A 22,938-nucleotide genomic window follows, 5' to 3' on the forward strand; every position below is an offset into this window, starting at 1 on the left:
AGACATTTGGCTTTATTTCTTTGAATGTGCAGTATGGAAGATTTGAGTTTTGTTTTTTTAAATTGTGATTTCTTATGCTTATTATTCCTGTTTTATCTTGTTTTGTTTAAACTGCTCTTAAAATGTCCCCTTCATTAATATTGATGCTAACTGGTGTTATTTTAATAAAGTTTATCTCTCTTTTTCAATTGTGAAGCACTTTGAGTTGCTATATAATTAGTTTTATCTTCTTTTCTTCTCTTTTTTTGACAATTATTGTCATTATTAAGATTACATACTGCCACCTACAGTTTATCTGCAGTCCAGTTTGTGTTTCAGAGTTCTGGCAGTTTATTATTTTTAGCTGCAGCCTCTGCCACATTAACAATTCAATCAAATTATTCATGTTTTTCTTGGACTGAGGACAAACATGATACTGGATTATCTTGCTAACTTCAGTAACAATTCTTAAAGAATAACAGATGTTGATGTAAACATAATGACTGTTTGAATAATTGGACACTACTCATTAAAGCGAGTGACGCTCTGCAAGCAAGATATAAATGAATGAATGATCATAGTATCAGCAGTATCAATTCATGAGAAGTCAGCATAAAAAACACACATGTAAACTGTCTTGGTATAAAGCACCATTTATTTGTGTAAAACATGATCTATTCATTAAAAGTCTCACATTAAACACGTGATGTGTCACATGTAAACATTTCTGACATGGTTTATTTGTTCACACCTGAGTAATGACACAGTAAACTACAGAAGTGATGCATCATTCTCTCCTAATTTCAAAGGAAAGTAGAAAAAAATATTTCAATTGATAGCTTATGTACACCAAAAATTGCAGTGATAAAGGCATTGATACACTCATAGCTGAAAGTCTATTTTTATTTTTTTTTAAATGTCTTTAAAAAAAGATGTTTAAGATAAAAACGGGTTCGGATGACATTAAGATGTCAGGAAGCTCATCGCAAAAAGTGCTGCTGTAGCATCACAAGTGCTCACATGACCACAAAACACTGAAGGCTATAAGTACACGTTTCTCTTTTTTCCCGTCAGAATTTGATGATAAGAATCCGTGTTTGAGCTAAAAAAAAAACACTGGATCTGCACAGGACACCTAATGAACCTGCATGTAAAAACTGTCATCATCATTTCTCATCAGAATAAGGTCGACACCCTCGGAAAAAAAAAAAAGAAGAATAAGAACCTCATTAAAATTCAGGCTATGATGCTTCTTTTCAGCTCGTCACTCGATAACATCTGTGAGCAATATGAGATCTGGGAGGAATATTAGGTGTAAAGATAAGTCACTCCGACGGCGCATTCATATATATGGAAATGTTTCCCTGTCTGTCTCACACTTCTTCAGGAGGCCTGACGCGATGGCTTTCACGGCTCTCATCGTCTCGGTGCACGTCGGGCTGATGAGCGTCTCGGGCAGGAGGAAGCCGAAGTGTCCCGTGTCCCTCAGCTCGAACGCAAAGGCGTAGGGGATCCCGTTCCTGTAAGCCCAGTCGATGGAGCTGCCTGAGCTAACGTCTGCGCAAAGGGACACGAAGGATGGAAAAGTCGCACTGAAAAGGAAGCAGCTCTCGTTTCCTGTGAGGTGTCAAATTCTGCATTTAGACGACACTGTTCAGTGAGACGAAAACATCACGGTGCAAACCTGGGCTGCACACAGAATGAACTTGAGACAAAAAAAACCCCCAAAAATGTAAGAGTACCACTCACACAGGGTTGTGGAGGCAGGTCCATATCGGTATCTCACTCCATATGCAGAATACAAGGCTGTGACTGCGTTTTGAGCCGCCAACTCCTGAAGAGTGAAAGCATAAAGAGAGACCAGTGATATACTGCATATATTTTGGATTGTATTTAGCCTTTCTGTTCTCGGTTTAATTCTCCGTTCTGGTTTTATATTGTCGTTAATGTTCAATGTTTGTTTATTTTTTCACGTTTGATGTTGTCACTATGTATTTACGTGTGCTTATTATGTGGTTTCTGCCTGTCCCAGACACAAAATATCATAACGGTCATGACAATAGTACAGTTGTCGTACAGTTGATTTAAATTTGTAAACAGGATTTGTCACAGTGCTGTGACAAATAAACGGCCTGAGATCATTTTTCTGATGGTGGTAACTTATTTCCTGAAACCAGCAACAGTGTATAATGATCTACAGGATAATGTTATCTACACATTTTCTCCAAAATATTGTTTTTAAAAGGAAAATCAAGGGCTTGAATGTTGGATTATTGTAGTATTTCACATGGTGCAAATTATACTTGAGTATTAATAAAGTTAACCAGAATATTAAAAACTTACAGTAATGTGTAATATGTGTAATTTTGTACTTTAACTCTTACCGTACCGTGACAACAAACCAGGTTTAATTGCACTCTAAGGTGTTTATGTTTGATTATTTTGACAGTATTTTATGCTTTAAGAAAACAAAAATTCTTATGTATTTTCTTGCTATTTGGGTTGAACCAAACCTCAGTTTATAACTTCATCCCACCTCATGTGGAAACGTGTCAACATTTCAATAAAAACAAAGAAATGTTAGCAGCATCAACTTGGAGGGAACACAAAAGTTAAAGTACGCACAGAAAGATCTAAATAAATTCCTTGTCGGTTAAAATATCAAGCAGAACGTCTTACCACACAGTTGAAGTTGGGAATTGTGGCGTACTTGTAGGAATACGGGTAAAGCAGCATTTGTGCGTAGGCGTGAATGGATATGTACGCTTTGATTCGCTTCTTGTGCTTGCGCAGGAACTTTGCCACGGCTTTGACCTCGGGTTCAGACTCAGGGAAAGGGCCGCAGTACGTGTCGTCACAGGGATGAGACGAGGCACCCTCATCTGGGGAAAGAGAGAAAAAAAAAAAATCCACATTTTAAGCCTAAATGATAACGTCGGTGTAAAAGATACAGAATTTTCAAGATTTTCCTGAAAACCAAATGCAAACAATTCATGCAACAATCGGTGACAAAACCAAGTTGATTGCCAAATAAACCCGGTTTAATTTAATGGGAAATTATTCAACAGAGCTGCATGTCCACCTCCCGCTAGATTATAAATGACATATTATACACTAAGCTATCACAGCTCAAAGATATTTTTCTCAGCTCACACCTGTTGAGGCAAGAGACGGTAGAAACCTTATCAAGCAGCAGACTCCAGATTACGGTGCAGTCCAGTCTTATCGAACTCACCACACCATTTCACTTTCCAGTTCCTGTTAGCGTCCACTCCCCTGCAGTGAAACTTGTGATTTTTGGACCGCGTCTTCCTCCAGAAACGATCCTGCAGCAGGAAACACAAAGACATTGTCACCACAGGTTCACGGACCATCAAACTCAACCTAATAATTTACTGATTTTATTAAACTGTGCTGAGTTTATTACTGACTGGAAAGAAAAATGAGTTAAGTTATTTTTCACAAGAATTATCTTCCTCGAAGTTCATGTGCATCAAAGAAAAAATGGAATACAATAGAAAAGCTGGTTATGATCATGCATTAAAAAAGGTAACAAAACATGTGAAGCCATTAAATATTTTCAGATGTACATTTTGTTTATGTGTAATAAATGTGAATATATAGTAGTTTCACTCATAATAATAATAATAACAATAATAGTACTAATAATAATAATAATAATAATAATAGGAAAAAGGACCATTCTATAAGTATTTTGTACTTCAAAGCCAAAGTCAGAAAGGTAAATATAAATGTTCTTCCACAGCTTCTTCTTCCAGTTTTCTTCTTCCACATCAAAGTTTTTGCTATTATGAATGAATTTTTGAACACATTTTATTCTGAACATGTAAAAACAGAAGAAAAAGGAAAGAAAAACATCAAGATTAAGTAAAGAAAAACATTGAACATTTCTTTTTCACGATAGCACACTCCAATTTTTATATGGCACTAGCTTTACGTGTTCGAAAAGGGGGAAGAAAATGACCATTGACTGATCACATTGAATGTTTAAATTAAGAGAAAAAAAAACAAAAACATCTGGTGAGTAGCATGTACCGTGGTCCAGCTGAATCGGTAACCGTCCACATTGAAGACAGGCATGATGTAGAAGTTGAGCTGGTTGAGTAGCCGCGTCATCACAGAGTCATACTGGTAGGAGCCGATGGCCTGGAACAATAATGTACTCTTTGAATCGAGGCTATGATTTAACATACTTAGATGAATAAATAAAACCCAGATGATGTGTTTATGTGCAATGCTTTCCCTGCAGGCTCATTATTTCAGTTCTTTGAAAGCACACCTCCAGTAGGTGAATATGTCTGATTGGGATTGGAGAGAGGAGATCTGGTCGCGGCACTAATACTGTGTGTACCTGCTCTTCACGCAGAGACTGACAAGGCCAAGGTTAATGTGCTTAGGACCTTGAACAAAGAGAGCAGCCTGACCTCCAGTGGCCTTCCTCTGTTACTACATCACTGAATATTCAAAGCCCTGTCATTAAACTTGGTGTTGTTTTTGTTTAATGTCGGGCTGTTTCTGATTTCCTGCCGCTGTTTATCTTTCCACTCCACCCTTCGTTTACTTCCTCCCCGTAATTTATGCTTCTTTGGTGAACCCTGCAGAACAGCATAAGGAAGTCATGTCTCACAGAGGGTACATGGAAAAGTGTGAGCTGGGTCTGCAGACCCAGAGAGTGACTGCAGGGCACAGCAGATCATGTTCTGTCAGTGCCGCAGTCCTCCGCACTAGAGAAAGCTTTCAAATGTCAGATTTTAAGCAACATCTGTTGAACCACACTTCTTAAACGCTCATAAAATAGGAACTCATTAAAAAAAAATGGCTTAATGCTCTAATTTCATATATAAACCTTCCTTCGTCATCGCAAACACTCAGCCACGTATTGTGACGTGTCGGGTTTTACAAATCCCTCTCATCTGGTATCAAAGTAGTTAAAAAAAAAAAAAAAAACAGCTAAATGTTTTCGCAGTTTAAACGTGGATCTGGTCTGGATCTGTCATCACCTCAGAGCTCAGAAACTAAGACCGAAAAGGTGTGATGGAGCATATGCTGGGTTATTTCCAACATCAAAACATATTTTGGACTATTTGTTTAAGTGTGCATGACAAGTGAACAGATGTTGGTGTTTTGCAAAAAAAGCCCAGACAGGCGATCACAGATTGCTTGCTGCAGGCCACCATGAGAACCATCAGCAAGATTTTCCCCTATCAGTACTAAAATTACAACAACAAAAAAAGCAAACAACTAAACAATCTGGGCTGTTTCAAAATGCAAACACTGAAGGAGAATACCTCTTTGACAAACCACTGACAAAAGGCAGGACCTATCCACTCCCTGGCGTGAACGCCGCAGTCGATCCACACGGCTTTCTTCTGGGGACGACTTCTCTTTCCTAGCTGACGGGACAGAAAGGCTGTCAGTTGCCGAGTGAGACAAGACAGCGCCTGCATGCACTTCGAGCGTGTCTTCGTTTTTAGTGGTGCGCGTCTCACGCAGCCTCTCCTACCTGAAGCACATAAAGAGGTCTTCCTTCATAAGACTTCCCGACGGTGAACATGTCAACCAGGTCAGGCTGAGTTCTGTTCATCTCAAACATCCAGTTTTGAATCTGAGGGCAGAGAAGGAATGTCACTTGAGGGCCTGATTTGCAAATATTGAAAAAATTGAACCTTGTTTTTATTTTGGAAGGTTACTTTGCATGCACACAAATGTTTGCACACATTTTCAACCCCTTAAAACTATACAATAGGAGGTCATTACCAAGTCCATCAATCATTATTGATGCAAAACATTGAGATATGTGTCGCTGGTGCGGGGAATTTTGAAATGCATAGAAAATACAGGACATCTCTGCATTATACTTCTTTAAATCAATCTGTTCACAGTCTGTTTTTAATTTAACACGTCCAAACAACTGCTTGCACACACTCAATAAGTCATTTTCAAGCTACCTTCTACTTAAAACACACTCCTTTAAAGAACTGTAGAAGTTATTATAACATAGGCTTTAAGAAAGGGAATTAGTAAGATCGAGTGAGACGTTGAGAAATTTGCAAATTATGTGGATTTTAACATATTAATATATAATTAACAAGTATTTGGAAATAACATTGAAATTCATCTTCATGTATAATCCTCAGTTCCAGTTTATTGTCCTGGTTCATGCTTCCAGGTTCTTGTCAGGTTTATGCTTCAGGGACTCTAAAGCAGTGTTAACTTGAGTATTAACACTAAAGTGTGTGAAGTGGAATTCCTCAAATCGATAAAACAGTTCGTTGGTCTGCATGATGTATTTCTCTGCTGATTTGGAGATGAAGATGTCTACAACGTGTCTCAAGACACAAGAGTAGCATTGTGAGAAAATAGGCCATCAGTGTCTTTCTAAAATAAACAAATCGAACTGAGAATGGAGTTCGGTGAGAGAATAAATCATGGTGCAGTGAGTCAACTGTGACCAAAGAACCATCTTGACTGCTTATCATTTCACACTTTTGTGCCTATGTACAAGTCTGTTTAATGTGTCTATCTTGTCTCTGCCCTAATGTGCTCCTCTATGCTAGTTCCTGATCGTATCTGCTGTGTCTGATTAACTTTCCACTCCCCATGTGTCTTTCTCAAGTCTTACATGTTCATCTTTCTACATCTCAAGATCAGCCTCTATTGTTTGGATGTTGACTGATCTTATGTGTACCGACTCCTGTCTGCTTGACTTTGAATGAACAAAAATGCCCTGCCCTCTGCTTGTTTCTGGTTCATGCTAATGGGTGCTCCTTAAAAACCGAAGATAGATACATCCACAAGAACAGGAGTTTAAAAAAACCAAAACAGAACAACAATTAAATACAGTTCTGATCCAAACAAGAAACTCAGCTCCTGAGAATGAAAAGAGTCAATCTCAGTGACATGTTTGCATTAAAGCACAAAGTTCTGAACAACCACACAATAGTTATGTATTTAACAGTGTCAGGAAATCCTTTAAGTGTGTCTTGGATGGTGAAGACGATGATCAAAGCTGAGCAGAGTGAGGATTTGCGTGTGCTCTCAGGACCCGAGTGTGGAGCTCATGATGCTTTATAGGGCCTGACAGATTCATGAACCTGATCCACCCACAAAAAAATAAAACACGGTGAAGCTGTGAAGTGTGAGTCAACGTGTCTGGAAACACGAGGTGGTGGGAAAGAGACCTGTGGAACTAACTAATTGGGAGTGTGAGAGCACCTCAGAGAGTTGTGCTTGTTTGCTATGTGGGTGTAAACCAGTGAGAGGAGGAGAGAGAGAGAGAGAGAGAGAGAGAGAGAGACAGGTGGATAGATGGGGATGGCTTCACATCTACCTCTTCCAGAGAGTGGTAAACCTCGTAGTCATACTGAGACTCTGACCTCCGCCTGCGAGAGGAGCGATATCCTGTCTGCTTTTCAATTTCCTTCTGTAGATTGGAGATAAACACCCTACGTGGCGGGCGGGAGACAGACACACATGACACTGTTACATCCTCAATACATTTCAGCATGTCAGTGCAGCCACTGACGGGTGACAGGAAGACAAACATCATCTCCCTTTTTTATGAGCTGTAAACAGTGAATCAGGCTTCATTTACATGTTTGAGCTGATGATGAGTTAATGTTGTTTCCTTAGTCTGAAGACTATTTCTGTTTACACAGAACAGACGGACGAAAGTAACCCGGGTAACAGGCAGGCACGCTGCGATACAAGTACCGACAGTATTCTGTAATACCATCAGTCAAGCAATATGAGTGCCTTTGGTTGGTTTAGTGAGTTGGGGACTGCATTTTGTTTTTTGAGTTTATTATTTTAGGTTTCGCAGTATATACGACAATTTCAACATCTACAAGGACTGCATTTTAAATCGCAATGTGAGATCTCCCCAGCCGTAGAACAACTATGTTACATCAATGCTATTCAGACTGTAAAGCCAGCCTCCCCTGGGTGGCGCCAGACAGCTGGGAACATCTGGAGGTCAGGGGGAGGCCTTTTCCTAGCATGATCTGTCGCCCTTCATTTTTTGAGAAAGAATCTTAATGAACAGTGAATTGTCTGATGAAAACACATATTTCACATCTGAAACTATAACGTGTTTTAAGGAGGGGAGTTAAAATGGATGTAATTCAAGCCCTGTCAGGAAGGACTCATCCTCCCACACTTTGAAAAGCCCTATACCACATCAAGCAGTTGTCCATTGTGTGATTGCACTGGACTGAGCTATCGTTGTGTACCTTATGCATTGTATCATAGTGAATGCATCAACTTTCATGTTATATCATATTGCATCACCTTATTGTATGTTGTTGTATTGTAACAAGGTCGCACCGCCGCGCAGTCAGTTCGATTCTTAGCTTTCTGTGTGGAGTTTGCAAATTCTCACAATGTGTGTGTGTGTGTGAGTCCAATGTCCTATGAAGTATCCTTCATAACTAAAAATGTTTGTATGAATCACATTGTTGCAGCTTCATGCGTCACTGTGACTCCCAATGTGTGTGTTACTAGAGATCACGGGGGTGGGGGGTGGGGGGGGTCTGAGGCGTTGCCAGCTCTGGAGGTGTCAAGATTCAATTTGCATACCATAGAAAATCACAAAGAGACACATTATAGAAGGTGGTTTTCATTTTGAATGTACTGTACATGTTGGTGATAAAGGGCTTGTCCACTGGGGTTTGGCTTCAAACAAAGATTGAGACTGCTGGGTTATATTTTACAGTTTTAATAAAACGGCAGATGTGACATCTCAGTAATCCGGGATATTTTGTCCCACAGGTTTTACTTGGTGGAGGAACACAACATGTAATTTGTTCAATTATTGTTCACAGTAGGATGCGACAAACTCCAATGCAGCTGTATTAGTACTGTACACACCACAGCGGCAAATCACACACCAACTACACCACTGCTCTTCCAGCATCCGTACCATCTTTTCCATATCAGTTCGCCACATGTTTGGCAGCACAAATTATAGTGTTTATGCTACTGTTGAGATAAACCCGAGACATAACGATAATTACCGTCATCGTCGCGTGACTATAGGCTCCTCTCTTGTCTGATCAGCTCCCTTACTTTCTACCATGAACTCCACAAGATGACGTGGTCATTGTTTGAAGCAGCTACTGTATATTGGCGGTCAGAGTAAAACATTCATCATCATTGTAAGGCATTTTTATCCATATCCGTGTTCAGTGACACTTAAAAAGCCGGATTATCTCTGTGACTAAAATTAGATTTTTTTTTACACATTGCTCTGTCAAAACCTCAACCATCAACCAAAGACTGTCCCCTGCAGTGTGAACCATTTATGACAAAAAAAAAAAAAAAAAAAACCCTCAATCAGGCAACAGAGAGGAGACAAAAAAGTCTCTCATCCTCAGAACTACATTTACTCCCAGAGGACCAAGATGACAATGGAATTGTGTCTCGCGCTGGCAGTGGCTGCTTTGATGAAATGCCATCATTTCAGCATTAATTTTGAAGAGGAGATGAAAGACTTGCTGTTTGGAACAGATTGGGAGCACGGGCTCTGATGTACTGTGTGCGTCTGCGAGTATCCCGGCTTTGAGCAAGTGTGACGGCTTTTGCATGCAAAACTATGGCCAACTGCGACGTGCGCAAATCATATATGCTGCCTCAGACAGGCCGGGTGATGGACTGTCGGTTAACAGAGTGAAGAAACTCTGCTAAGATGCTTTAGAGCACACATGAGAATGTAAGTGAGCTGCAATTATTCGTACTTACCGATAATCAATACGCTGCTGCTTCAGGCGTACGTGTAAACCTCGTGTATCATTATGCCTAACATGAACGTCCACAGTGGCATTTTGATGGATCAGAGAAGCACTGTTGGGCTGCCAGAAGTCCACCTAAAGGAGTCAAATCAAGAAAATCAAAGATGACAATGACACAAACAATAAAGCATTCAAGCACATCGACTGTGATTTTATATATATATATATATATATATATATATATATAGATAGATAGATAGATAGATAGATAGATAGATAGATAGATAGATATAGATATATATACACACACATACACATACAGATTTATGATATAGATGGTTCACTTTATGACTTTTCTGAGAATTAGTTGTCAAATAAGTTGTCATCAATGTACATCAGAAAATGTTATCAGAATATATATCTCAGCGTAGAATATGGTATTCTATGAACTTGTGCCAAATCATAACTGTATGACGTTGTATTGTAATATGAAATGTATTATATTGTATAGCATTAATCAAATAACATGGTGTTGCATTGATTCATATTTAATGATTGTATCAGTATGTATATTCACAATATGTTAGATCACTTACTGTACTGTATTGTATCATAGCATATCAAATTGCATTGCATGCAAGGTGTAGTGGTTAGCACTCCTGCCTCACGGTGAGAATGTCAATGGTTCAAGTCAGCACTTTGGCCTTTTATCTACAAAGTGTGGGTTTTATTTGTGTACTTTCTCTCAATTTCTGATGAAACATGCATTGACAATGAATTGGTCAATCTAAATCCACTACCTACACTTAAAGTAATCTAGGATCAGCTCCAGCCACCTGCCACCATGAGTTAGATAAAGTCACAGCAGTAGTAGACGATAGATTGACAACCTATTGTATTGAACCATGTTGCATTGCATCAACGTATATCATACTGCATCATACAGGAATGCATCACAATTGACACCCCTTACTGAATCACAGTATAAAACGTGGCACTGTATTGAACTGTATTGTATCGTACAGCTTTGTATTGTGATGTAGTCCACCACATTTTGTTAAGTGGAAACACAATGCATTGCTTCATATTGTAGCGTCACATTATAATGAATCACTGTGTTTGATCTTGAACAGCGTTGAACTGAATGTCATCATAATATATCACATAGTATTGTATTTTTTTTTTTTTTATTCCACTGCCTTGTACTTCATCAAGTGATATCTGGTTGGACTTTGTTTCAAAGCATCACATTACATGACATTGGTTTGACATTGTATCTCCTCATTGGTCAACTGTGAGCAAGGAGGATGAAATCCTTGTGTGGACGAGCCCAGGATATTTCTGTTATGGTCCCAAATAGTAGAAACACTGGCTTTCATAGCACCTTGGATTTAACATTGCAGAACTCAAAGAAAGACTTCAGAACTTTTATCTACAGGAAGGGAAGCGTTTTGTGCAACACTTGGTGATAATGATTAAATTGTGTTGGCGAGACCGGCAGAGTTCCACATTCCTCCGGTCTCTTACCTGAATGATGAGGTCAGTCTGGGGAATGTTAATGACTCTGCAGCTTTAATGGAGCAAATCACACAGTGACGGATCTCATTAACAGTCCCAGATAAATGATTCTGCCTCAGGTTTCTTCTCTTGCGTATGACCGCCTATTGATGGTGACAAATATGTTATATCTCAACACTCGTTATCAGGCTGCGATAACTGAGGCAGTTAGTTCCAGTTTAAACTGAAAAAGAAAAAAAAAACATGACTCCAAACCAAATAAACACAGACACAATCTGGCAACGCAGATAAACGTTTTTTTTTTGTGGCGGCAAACAGAGGAACAGATGGAATATTCTTTTCTTCAACAATGAAGGGCAGCGTCGAATAAATGATCCACACAATAGTAATAAATAACGTTTTAGTGATCCACATTTTGATGTTTGCAGACACGTAGGAAATGTCCTCACGTGGCTTTGATTTGTTGCGCGGCGGCAGAAACCATGCAGGCCTGCACACATGCCCGTTGATGTGTCAATTGGTTTAATGGTTTACAGAATGCATACCAGTTTAATTCAACTTCGTTTGGTGCCGACGGGGTCCAAAAACCCTCAGCTGGAATGTTTGGTGCCTTCAAATGCGAATTGCCTCTCTGCTGCTGCACTTTTATGGCATTTCCCAACGGTTAAGCGCCCCAAATGTTTCAGCGCCGCTAACCCCTCCCAGACAAACAAATCCAGAACACCTCTGCCTAAAAGGCACTTTTTATCTCCCGATTGTTAATATGTGTCTGTGTGTGCAAGGCAGCAGTAAATTTAATTTGTGTTTGTTTTAGTTGATGCGGCGCTGGCGCGGGCAGAACGCGAAAGGAAAAGTTACGGTTCAATAAAAAGACTGGCTTCCTCGGAGCAGATGAGGTGAAGCTGCATCTCAGTATTTATGTCAAGCGAATGAAAACGCGCTGGCCATAGTCGATTGAAGTCGCAGGAAAGTCAAGCTATTTCTTCAACATGGCAGTCTGAGTACAGTGACTCAGGTTATTTTGCATTTTTATTGCTTTGTATCATTTTTTTTTCCATGTTTGCCAGAAATAAATGAAATCAACAGCTTTGCTATAACTTGTACTGAAGTAATGAGGAAGGATGTGGAGGGAAGAGGTAAAATGCTGAAGCTGCTTCAATAACTCGGATAATGAGAATATCTGTTTCCTAAAATCAACCACTCAAATATCTTAAACATTTATGTGAGGGCGGGCTGCCACTAATACTTGGTGTTTCAGTTCATTCCAGTGCAACCTCAGTTAAAAAAAAGAAAGACTGACATCCTTCTTCAGAGAAGGATGTCAGCACCTTCTGATCGTATCCTCTCCATTATTTCCATAGTGGATTGTATATGAACTCCAATGGGGTCATGCTAGTTGACATTAGGAGACAGCTCGGCATAGAAGAGTAGAAAAACCTGCAAATAATCCTGACAATCCATAAAAAACATGACAATTAATTCGACCATGAAGTACATCTACTTAAACCTACAATGTTTATTGAGAGTTTCTGTCGATGACACCATTGTAAAATGCTTCTTTTCTATTAGGCTCACTGCTCCTGGAAGTGCAACCCACTTCTTTTTTTTTTTTATCAACTTACCCACAGGGTTCATGGGAACAACCTGCCAAACATCAGGTGTTTGTAACAGAAAATGGTAAAAACTTTGGAGTTACACATATATCTGAGCTTGAACCCTTGAACCCTCTCTCAAGCCTGATCCTCACGTTGATGCCATGTTTGTTTTTGTTTTTTATTTGATGTATGATAATATTTGGTTGAGTGCTGGGCTTTATAATATCCTTCACATTAACAGATGTTATTGTAAATGACTGTTATGATAAACATTAAAATGCAGAGGTCTTTCCGTGCTAGTTAAATACTTTCAATATGAAACATCTTGCAAGCCTTTATATGTTAATATGTATGTAACTTTTAGAGTTGTATCTAAAGAACCCTTATTAAACGAACCATAGTTTTTAGTTCCTGTGAAGTAGGAAACATTAGGGTGAGAAGCACAAGCCCTCCATCTTTTAAATCAGAATCAATGAATGCACGAATGTTGGAGAGATGTATGTTTTGATAAACATTGATTTTTAGTTGTACCCTTCATCTTTCTTTTTGTCAGGACTTTTTTTCCCCCTCAAAAACAAAACAGTTGTTATTGTCCATCTACATGCAAGCACCTTTGTTGTGTAAACAAAAGTTCAGTGTTTTCACTTGAAACCGTTGTGTGAACAGAGCTTAAGGGATTTCAGAGAAAAGACAAACAAAATACAGAAATCTTGACGTCCTATTGAACATCCATCTTCTGCACCATTTTGTTCTGTTTGGGTTTGCGATGCACTACCACTGATCCCAGCTCATTCTCATCAATTAACTCTCCATGCATGTTTTTGGACTGTGGGAGGAAACCAGAGAAGCCAGAGAAAGCCCATACTTAGGAAGGCCTGGCTCAGATTCTATCCCACAACCCCTCTCGCTATGAGGCGAGAGCAAACTGCTACCACTGAGCAGCTGAAACACAAAGTGGAAAAACGTTTTATACGTCTTACAAGGTTTTACAATCTCATACGACGACAAGCCCCAGAAAGTGGCCCCATAAGGTGACATCTTGTGTCTTTTTACGATTTCATACACCATCACAGACTCCAGATAAATTTCTCTGTTCCAAATGGAAAATATAATTGGCTGAAGATGGGTTTGACTCTTGATTCACCTGCTTTAGTTTGATCTGTATAGACGATGATATTTGACCTGAAGCCAAACCTGAAGCTGAAGGCTTTGACTCGGATAGTGGAGGCAGAGCAGTGTGACTAAACGTGTGAAAGCACATGTCCACAGCTGTCCAAACAGCAGCACAATGTCAACTCACCTGCCATAACATCGACCCCAGGCCAAGGCTCTCTGCTGGGCGTTGCTCATTATAAAACGTAAACATGCATTTAATCCTCTGGAGTCACTTCTGTCCTTTTAATGCTTAGAGGGCCGCTGATTTGTTGAGCCTGGATCACTTGACCTGAAGCTGAGCTGATGAGCTTCACTCACAGAGAGCAGACGCAGTGAATGCCACCAGGAGTGGAAAGTAATTAAGTATTTCTACTTCAGGCATCGGTACATTGCATGAGTATTTAGGTTTTGATTCTGAGTTACAAAGAAAAGATAGCTGTGGGTAACAATTATTTAGACTGGAGCTGCAGAAGTTTAGGATTATAATATTTATCAAGTTACATCAATAAAGATTGAAAGACTTAGTTTTAAATAGGGTTTTTCGTGTACTACTTACGTAAAGAATATTGTGCTTTTTCCATCTCTGTATGCAGTATTTTAGAAATATTGGACTTCGTCAAACAATTTGATCAGATTATCATTATCCGATAATAGTCATTATTTTTGTGTGCTTCCTTTATTTTAAGCAGCCTGTTGCAGAAAACTGATCTAAATATAAAAATATAACTGACTATTTTATGTTGTAGGAGTGTAATTTTTATATCCAAGTGTTTTTTTTGTGCATTCTATTGTTCTCTTTAAGCATCCTACCTCCTTTTAAATATGCATGCTGTGGCACACACAGTTTTTAATGCACGGTTTAAATTTTCTACTGATATTTATGCGGCACATTTACAAATTCCTTGTTTTTAACAATGACAATAGGTGAATCTGATTCTTTAGACTGTGATCATTTCAAGAATAATATAACTACAACTAACATTTTGAGTAAACTGTAAAAAAAACAGTTAAAAACTAATTAAAAGAGTGAATACTGATTATTTGTAGGAATTTAAGCTTTGATTGTTTTTGGTAAAAATATGCATATTATAGAAATATATTAGAAAATCAAAATTCAATATATCTAATCCTCAATAATACCTAAAAAAACATTATTCTATAAATGAAAATCAACAGCTTAGTGAGTTTTCCAGGGCTTTTGTCTGTATAAAATCTTTATTTTAGGACAGTCCTTCAATGACATCATGTTACATATGTTTTCTGATTTAATAAATCAATTCATGCTGTCTATTAGAAAACTGAACCGATGTAAATGGAAGGCCATGGACACTCCAGACAGTGATTGGTAATTACTTCCAAATGAGTGTGTGGGGGGAAAAAAAGTCTTTTGTCCTCTGGGAGTTTCCCCTGTGATCTCAGTCTGTTTAAAACAAATAGCCGTTCAGTTTGTAAATTGTAAGATGTCCAAGCACTCAGCCTCGTAATGAAAAAAGAAAAAAGTAGAGAATCCTTTGTGTTTTCCACCATAGTTCTCTCGGTGTTCCTTATTGAAATGATTAGCGAGACCCGAGGCGACTGTATCCCGGCCTCGCAGACAGGAAATACGTCCTGACTGTGACGGATGACCACACTCGGCTGCTCGCCGTCTCTCTGTTTTGTCTGTCGCCGTCCCCGGAGCTGTGTGGCGTCACTCCCCGCTCAGCACCAGGCTTCACTCCGTCCGTGACGGCTGCTCGAGTGTCACGGACAGACGACGGGACAACGAGCTGCTCCGAGCCGAATAACAGCCGATACAGACTGCACACTTTAATTACTTCACAAATACCGAAAACATGAGCTGGGGGACTTAACAACCAACTAGTTAATAACAGTCAATAACAAAGTATTTTTAGACATTTTAAATAAAGCCAATATTGTAATAACTTATCAATAGTACAAAAGGATATTGGAGCCATTGTTATTACATTAGAGATTTTAGAAATCTCTTTTAAAATCTTATGACTGTACTTTATATTATAATAATACACAAATATGACAGTATGGAAAAGTCGTTTTTTCATATAAGTTTTGCAGAGTTTGCCTATGCAAATGGGTACAATGAACGTTATAGTAGTTCCCCTCACATATTTGGGATGAATGCTAAATAGCCCTCCGACTATTATATTTATTACATTGTTATTCATTATTACATTAACGGTGCATTTTGTTTTAAGAGCACTGCTTGAAAAGTTTGTACAACTTAACCGGGTGTTGTCCTGTGGCAACATGAACCTGTGTAAGGTCCTGACATCCAAACTGCATCCCACAGCCAAATCTAAGCCACAAGGAGCAAAATAAATATAAAGAACTCATGAATAAAATTTCCTGGTTGAAGTTGGCATTTAAGTAGGATGGGAGAAGCCTGAAATTCTCTCTGACAGACCACCAAGGTTTCCATGAAGAAATGGGAGAACGTTTCATGAGACGATAAATCCAAGCAACACTTTGCAAAACAAGTCTTTGTGACAGAGAGCCGCTTGGTGGTGTAGTGATTCAGTCTTTTTGCGTGAACTTTGGTTGTTCTCCTTGTGTGAGCCGGTTTCATGGATGTGAGGTTAAACGAAGGCACTACGTTGCCCAAAGGGTGTGAGTGTGAGTCTGTTTCTCTGTTTCTGCTCTGTGACATCCTGTCCAGGGTGTATCCTGCCGTCTCTCACAGTCAGCTGGGATCAGGTCCAACACCTTCAATTGGATAAAGCTGGATAGGAAAGTGGATGGATAGAGGATAAAGTCGCCAGATGGAAAGCAATGGGTTTGCCAAAATGCACCTAGAGGACTCTCAAAGCATGAGAACTAAGACTTTATGGTCATAAAAAAAAAACCTAAATTAAAGTTTTTGGCCTCAGTACCAAACTTCCTCCACATCCAACCTGAAGGAGCTCACCAGGAGAAATGGATTAAAAAAATCTTTCCTTTAAACACTTTGAAAGAATCTTTTTTTGTCAACGGTGCACACACCAAGAATTACTTGTGTGTGAGTTTGGATAAGTATTCCCTAAAAAATAGCATTTTTTTTTTTTTTTTTTTAAATTTGGGAGTTATTGTTGATTGTGTACACACATTTGAAGTAATATTGAACTCAAGCCTAACAAGGTCCCCTTTGTAGGACAACATTTCAAGATAAAACGCAATGTCCATTTACACGGAAATAGCAGAAACATTTAAGGCTGTTTTCGAAAAGTTGTGTTTTCAGTGGCTCCGGGCACTGTCGTCGCGTAAACCGACACCCGAAACACAACCAAAGTTGAGCGTTTTCACTTGAAAACGTTGTGTAAATGGGGCTGAAAGAGGGCTGCACAATGCTGTAGTGGTTGGTCTCGTCTCATAGTCTGGTTGGGCCTTTATTCCCATGTTTTCTCTACCAGCAGGGCAAAAACATATGCCAGGTGTAAAATAAAATTGGTGACTGATTTTTCCCTAGTTTTGAGTGTGTGTTTGGTATCGGATGGATCTGCAACCTGCCTTGGGTCAGCTTGACCCTATCAGCTCAATAAAGGTAAAAGGGGTGTGCAGACCTTTTAGCTGGATTTTGATTCATTATTAAAAACAAAATAGTCAATTTCAAACATGTTTCATACCTACAATACATAATAATAAGCTTGTGTTGGAGAATAATGATGAAATAAATGCAAATAATAAATAAATAGCACCAACCTTGATACGTCCCAGAATTTTCTTGAGGGCTTGGACCTCTTCCTCATTACCCGGTGTTATCCTGAAGACTTGATCGCTGCAGGAACAACACACAGCTTTTGTGAGAGTCGGGTTACAACCGGAGCTGAGGTGTGCCAAAGGGGATTTTTACAACAACCAAAGTTCACCGCGACATGGCTTTGATCCATTTTTTTTTTTTTGCTAAGTGCACATCATTTCACAAACATCTGGGCCACGGAGTCACGTCATGAAACTGCCTTTTGTGTCAATTGAAGGCGACACTTCTAATAGCAGATGCTCTGCTAGCGAAATGGGCGGTTCCTCTTTCAAGAGGCTTTTTGATGACAGGGTCAAACCCCAGTCAAACAATCAGCCGGAGACATCATTGATGGATTATATTTCATCGTTTGCAGCTCTGCAGGTAGCACCTGGAGCCCGGCTCCGGTATTCTGCAGCTGGTTGACATTTCCTTCCCGCAAATCAGTACTAAGTGTAGATGTGCGCTAATGTGACGTGTTTACACATAGCGTGAATCAATTAGCAAAAATGAATAATTACGGTTGACAAATTACAGATGTGACTCACTGGTGTTTTATTATTACTCACAAACTGAATGGAGTGAAATATAAGGTGTGCTGCAATCTGTTTGGGCAGATCAAAGCACTGACAGATGGTTTGTTGTAAGTTTTATCTTGCCAGAAGAAAGGGAATAGATGAGATCTCAAAGTAAACTTTAGACACTTTAACATCTGTGATAATAGTAAAAAAAAAAAAACAACCATTATGGTGCTTTCAGAATAATATAATTCAAGCGATCTGTAGGGGATAGCTTGAAGCTTCACATGTGCACCTATTTATTTATTGTCTTACAGGGAATAAATCCCTTATATAGATCCTTTATAACAAAGACCATCATTCATCCTCATCATGTCGCATTTATATACACTCTCTTAATGATGGCTCATTTTTTTCTGTCTTCCAGATTCTCTCTGTGTCCACTTTATCTTTCTCTGGCACGTTTCACTTCTTCCAAAAGGTTTTTTTTTTTTTACAGTCTGTAACACAGGAAGTTGGGGCCCCCCTAAACAAAGGTGGCAGAAGGCCACATTGAGGTTTGAGGAACAAAAGGGGTCCGGGTGTCCCACATGAGTGGCTACCTCATTTCAGTCACCCAGATAACAAAAAAAAGAAGAAGAAGAAGCTGAAACCACTATTTTTATGGCGCGAGATGGACTTCAAAGAAAATGAAAGTGAGTAGTTTTCGGAGGGAGAAGAATAAAGGAGATGAAAGAAACCAAGAGAAATACTTTCAGGTATTCTGAATAAAACATCAGAACATGATCATCATAGGGACCGAAAAAAAAAAAAAAAAAGTTTGAAAGATTTAGAAACTAGTTTACACCAGTGAAAAATAGTTAAAAACACACCAAATCACACACACACAAAAAACAGTCCAAAGTAGTTTAAACATGTCCAGAACAAGAAAAATAACAACCTGCCACTTTAAACTCACTAAGCCCTCATTTAAAACCATCTGAACAAGGTGTGAAGATTACAATATTAAAGCTGAACAGCCACCACCACAGGAAACTATTTCAAAACAACCCCAACACAGGTTAACAACTATTTCAAACTTGCATGATGCAAGTGACAGTAACTGTTAAAATGTGGCCAAATCTGACATAAAGTATGTTTGAGGGCGCTTTGATACCAATGCTACTGCAATGCTATTGCTTTCAATGGTGTTAAAAGTGTTTAAACCAGGCTGACAGCTAAGCTAAGACCAAACTGGCCAAAAATAGTCTGAACCAGTTAAGAACTAGAGAATACGACAAATCACACGAAGCACTTATTGAAACTTGAGAACCACCCAAAATGTAATTTAAAACTATTTTAAAATGGTGCAAATTGTAAAAATGCAAAATTTCAAAACCGATCTGAGAATATCCTTGTCCAATCAGAATCATCCTGAAAGTAGTTTGGAGCATTTGAAACTGAGCTTAATCTATTAAAACTTTTCAAAACCATTCCAGAATTGGTCTAAAATAAATCTGAAACCATCTTCACACCAGCCCAGAATTACAACGACAACATTTTCAAGTGAAAACGGACAACTTTTGTCAATGGTGCTTGGAACCACTGAAAACGGAACTTTTTGAAAACGCTCTGACTCCATCTCCTTGTTGACAGAAGCTTTCTGAAACGCTCCTGTGCATGCTGGAGTAGTTAATCGTTCTGCACATGCGCAAGAGGGATTTATTCACAAGTATTATCCTGTTCAGGCTTGAATTTAACATCTATAATAAAGTGTACATTTACTCACTTTATTTCTCGATCACATGTGAACATGGATTCTATTTCTTACAAACAGATGCTGCGTGGGCTGAAGTGATAAAGAAAGACAGTTTAATGAAGCCTCAAAACCAAATAAGCACTAGTTTAAAACAACAAGAAACAATCTTAATTAGCTTTGTAACACTGATATGATAATAATAAAAAATAGTTAAATAGATTCAACCCTGAAATTAGTTGTAATAACTCCTGAACTAGTTTAAAACCAGTCAAAATCCAAGTTTCAAAGTAGTTTCATAATATGCGCCTGGAGGCTGATTCAGACAGAAGTTAACAATTACCTTCCTCCAGACATGTGGAAGCTTCAAGTGGGCCGCAGCAGTTTTCTGACATATTCTGTCAGAGAACGAAATAGGCTGAATGATTTCTTCATCCGTTATTGATTTCTGAAGTTTGCTTTGTTTCGCTGTCACTCTCCATCCACCGTCTACTTTCTCACATAAACCTGACATTAAGTTGTCAATCTGGTGATTCTCAAAGCAGCACTCTCTCTGCGATGGAAGCAAGCAAACAAGCTTTTTTCAAAGTAAAAGGAAACTGAGATTTACTGGTGTTTTCATTTGTGCTGTACGCGCATCTTTTATTTACGTATAAGCACTGTCTGTGTGTTAGTTTGATATATGGAGGTGCTCTTATACGAGTTTGTCTCTGAGAGACTTTCAAGGGGGTGGAAAAAGAGGACAAGCATGGGGGTCAGGGGGAAGACTTGTCCCATCTTCATTTTTCCTTTTCACCAAGTATTTTCTTGTAATCAAAAGAAAATAAACCATTGCATAGGTGTAACTGCAGCTGATTCATAATCAGCTGCAGATGATATATGAAGAGTTATTTTAAAAAGCATGTGGCGTCTCTGTGGGGCCTGGGATCATCCTTCTGCACTTTGAAAACTTCTGGCTTAAGTATGAAGAATGTATAATATACACGCATTACTGTGAAAAACAAAGCGCACACACACTGAGCACTGCAACTCAATGTTTGGAATAAACCCAAAATATATGTCATTTGAGACAGAAGAGGAGGGGGCTTTCCAGCAGGTATGGCCTTCCTCTTCTATCCCATCAAAAGCTCTTTTGAAAGAGGCTATAAGTATCTTTACATGGCCCTGTCATGCCTTCTACATATTTGCCCAAATTACAGTATTTGTCCAGCATCAGACAGCCGCTGTGGAAATGTCTGTTTGCTCAATTGCTCCCAAGATTTCGCAGGCAAGGTCAAATTCTAAGTGGAAGGATTTTGCCTCAGGTTCATTGAGGATATAAAAAAAAAAGCATGACTTCGAGGAAAAAGTCACTTTAGAGAGAGAGGCTGAGAGTTCCTGCCATCCAACAACAGTTGGTGAAATATTGACACTGCAAAGCATTTTTACATGCTTCCCTGCAGCAAAAACACAACAGATACCATCTTATCCAAATTGGATCTGCAAACAAACGGAGTCTGGCAGGAGCTCAGAGTAAACCGCGGCGCAGTGTGGCGTCTCAAATAAAAGGAAATCTGCGCGCAAAATCGGGAGAAGATTGTAAAAACAAGGAGTTTCTTGTTCGTCGCAAAAAAAACAAAAACAAAACAGCACTGCAGACCATAAGTGAACCCTTCACGCATCCCTCTCTCCGTCTGTCTTCTGGAGACTGAGTCCAGTGATAAGTTGGGGGGGTCTTTCTTTCTACTCACCCTGCGTAGCGGTTGTTGTACAGATACGCACTGACGGGACATCGCACGTTATTGCAGATTATCACACAGGTCAGTAAGACGGAGGTGTGAAATGTCCTCCTAATGTCCATCGCCATCCTTGGCCGGCGGATCAAAGACTGGAAACACGTTGAAAGATGAATATATAAATAAAAAAAGAGAGAGAGGGAGAGAGTAAAGTTTGAGGGTCTGCCGGTCCAGGACCATCAGATGGACACGGTCATCCTGACGCGCTGCGCTTTATGTAATGCTGGTCCAGAAAACGTGCCAAAGTTGGCCAGCTGGCACAGGAGAGACATTTGCCACCACTTGAAAGCCGTGGGGGGAAATTGTAGGGTAGCAGCAGCAGCAGCAGCTCTCTCTCGCTCTCTCTCTCTTTTTTTTTTTTTTTTTTTTTTTTTTATAAATAAGGAGGACCTGAGTCACGTGGCCCGGTGTGGGCGACGGTGGTAACTGGATCCCTCCAATGCGCGCCTGAGTGGGATCATCTGAGTGGATCAGAAAGTACAACTTTCTCTCATCAATATTACTTTGAAACATAACTATTCTGACATTACGGAACCCGATTTAGTTGTATCGACGGGGAAGAGAAGGCGCAGGGAGCGTCAATAAAGTACAAAACTGACAAAAGAATCAAATGAAACCCCAAATATAGAATTTGCGGATCCGCAAAATTGCCAAGAAAGAACAAAGAAATACCAAGAAAATAGTGTAATTGCTGGGCAGATATGTTGAGGATGTAGTGTGAAATTCATTTTGTAATGCTACATGTTGGTGTGCTGAAGAAGAACATTTGACCATCCTCAGTTTGGTCTTTCTGTGTGGAATTTGAAAGTTGTGGATTACCGCCTCTCCTGGATGGACCCTGTCTTGATGAGCTCAACTACAGAAGTACTAGAAATTGTATTCTTTGGCTTCTATGTATTGTAATTTTCAATATTTCCGACCAATTTGTAAGAAGACCAAAATATGAATATCTCCATTGGTGCAAACTGTAGTGACATGCCATTTGTAACACAATCTATGTTCTATCTCCATTCACAGTGGGATTTTTATGATTTATCCATGCACCCTATATGTACAATATAGGAACAAGAAAATCTGGTGCCAGAAATGTGATTGATAGCCATCGCTTGATGAATAAACTTTACTGACTTACTTGTTTTAGGTCATATCAAACTTCATATTTATGGGACACCTTCCATTGAACA

General features: G+C 39.2%; 1 protein-coding gene across 1 annotated transcript; it reads right to left on the reverse strand.

Moving 5' to 3' along the window:
- Window positions 1-702: 702 nt before the first annotated feature.
- cpa6 (carboxypeptidase A6) lies at window positions 703-21,954 on the reverse strand. Its single transcript, XM_080515365.1, has 11 exons — window positions 21,710-21,954; window positions 17,690-17,765; window positions 9,739-9,863; window positions 7,331-7,445; window positions 5,504-5,605; window positions 5,289-5,393; window positions 4,036-4,146; window positions 3,215-3,305; window positions 2,659-2,861; window positions 1,729-1,813; window positions 703-1,536 (listed from the first exon to the last, which is right to left on the reverse strand). The coding sequence occupies exons 1-11, from the start codon at window positions 21,823-21,825 to the stop codon at window positions 1,322-1,324; spliced, it is 1,344 nt and encodes a 447-aa protein (XP_080371491.1). The 5' UTR covers window positions 21,826-21,954; the 3' UTR covers window positions 703-1,321.
- Between the last annotated feature and the right edge of the window lie 984 nt (window positions 21,955-22,938).

The sequence above is a fragment of the Blennius ocellaris genome (assembly GCF_963422515.1).
Source record: "Blennius ocellaris genome assembly, chromosome: 19".
Taxonomy (NCBI): domain Eukaryota; kingdom Metazoa; phylum Chordata; class Actinopteri; order Blenniiformes; family Blenniidae; genus Blennius; species Blennius ocellaris.

Excerpts from the sequence above, each read along its gene's own strand:
- cpa6 (XM_080515365.1), bottom strand. The coding sequence starts at position 21,825 with ATGGCGATGGACATTAGGAGGACATTTCACACCTCCGTCTTACTGACC. Across the intron at positions 4,147-5,288 it reads GTCAGTGGTTTGTCAAAGAG|GCCATCGGCTCCTACCAGTA; the intron begins GTATTCTCCTTC and ends TTATTGTTCCAG. Across the intron at positions 1,814-2,658 it reads TTCCCAACTTCAACTGTGTG|GAGTTGGCGGCTCAAAACGC; the intron begins GTAAGACGTTCT and ends TTCACTCTTCAG.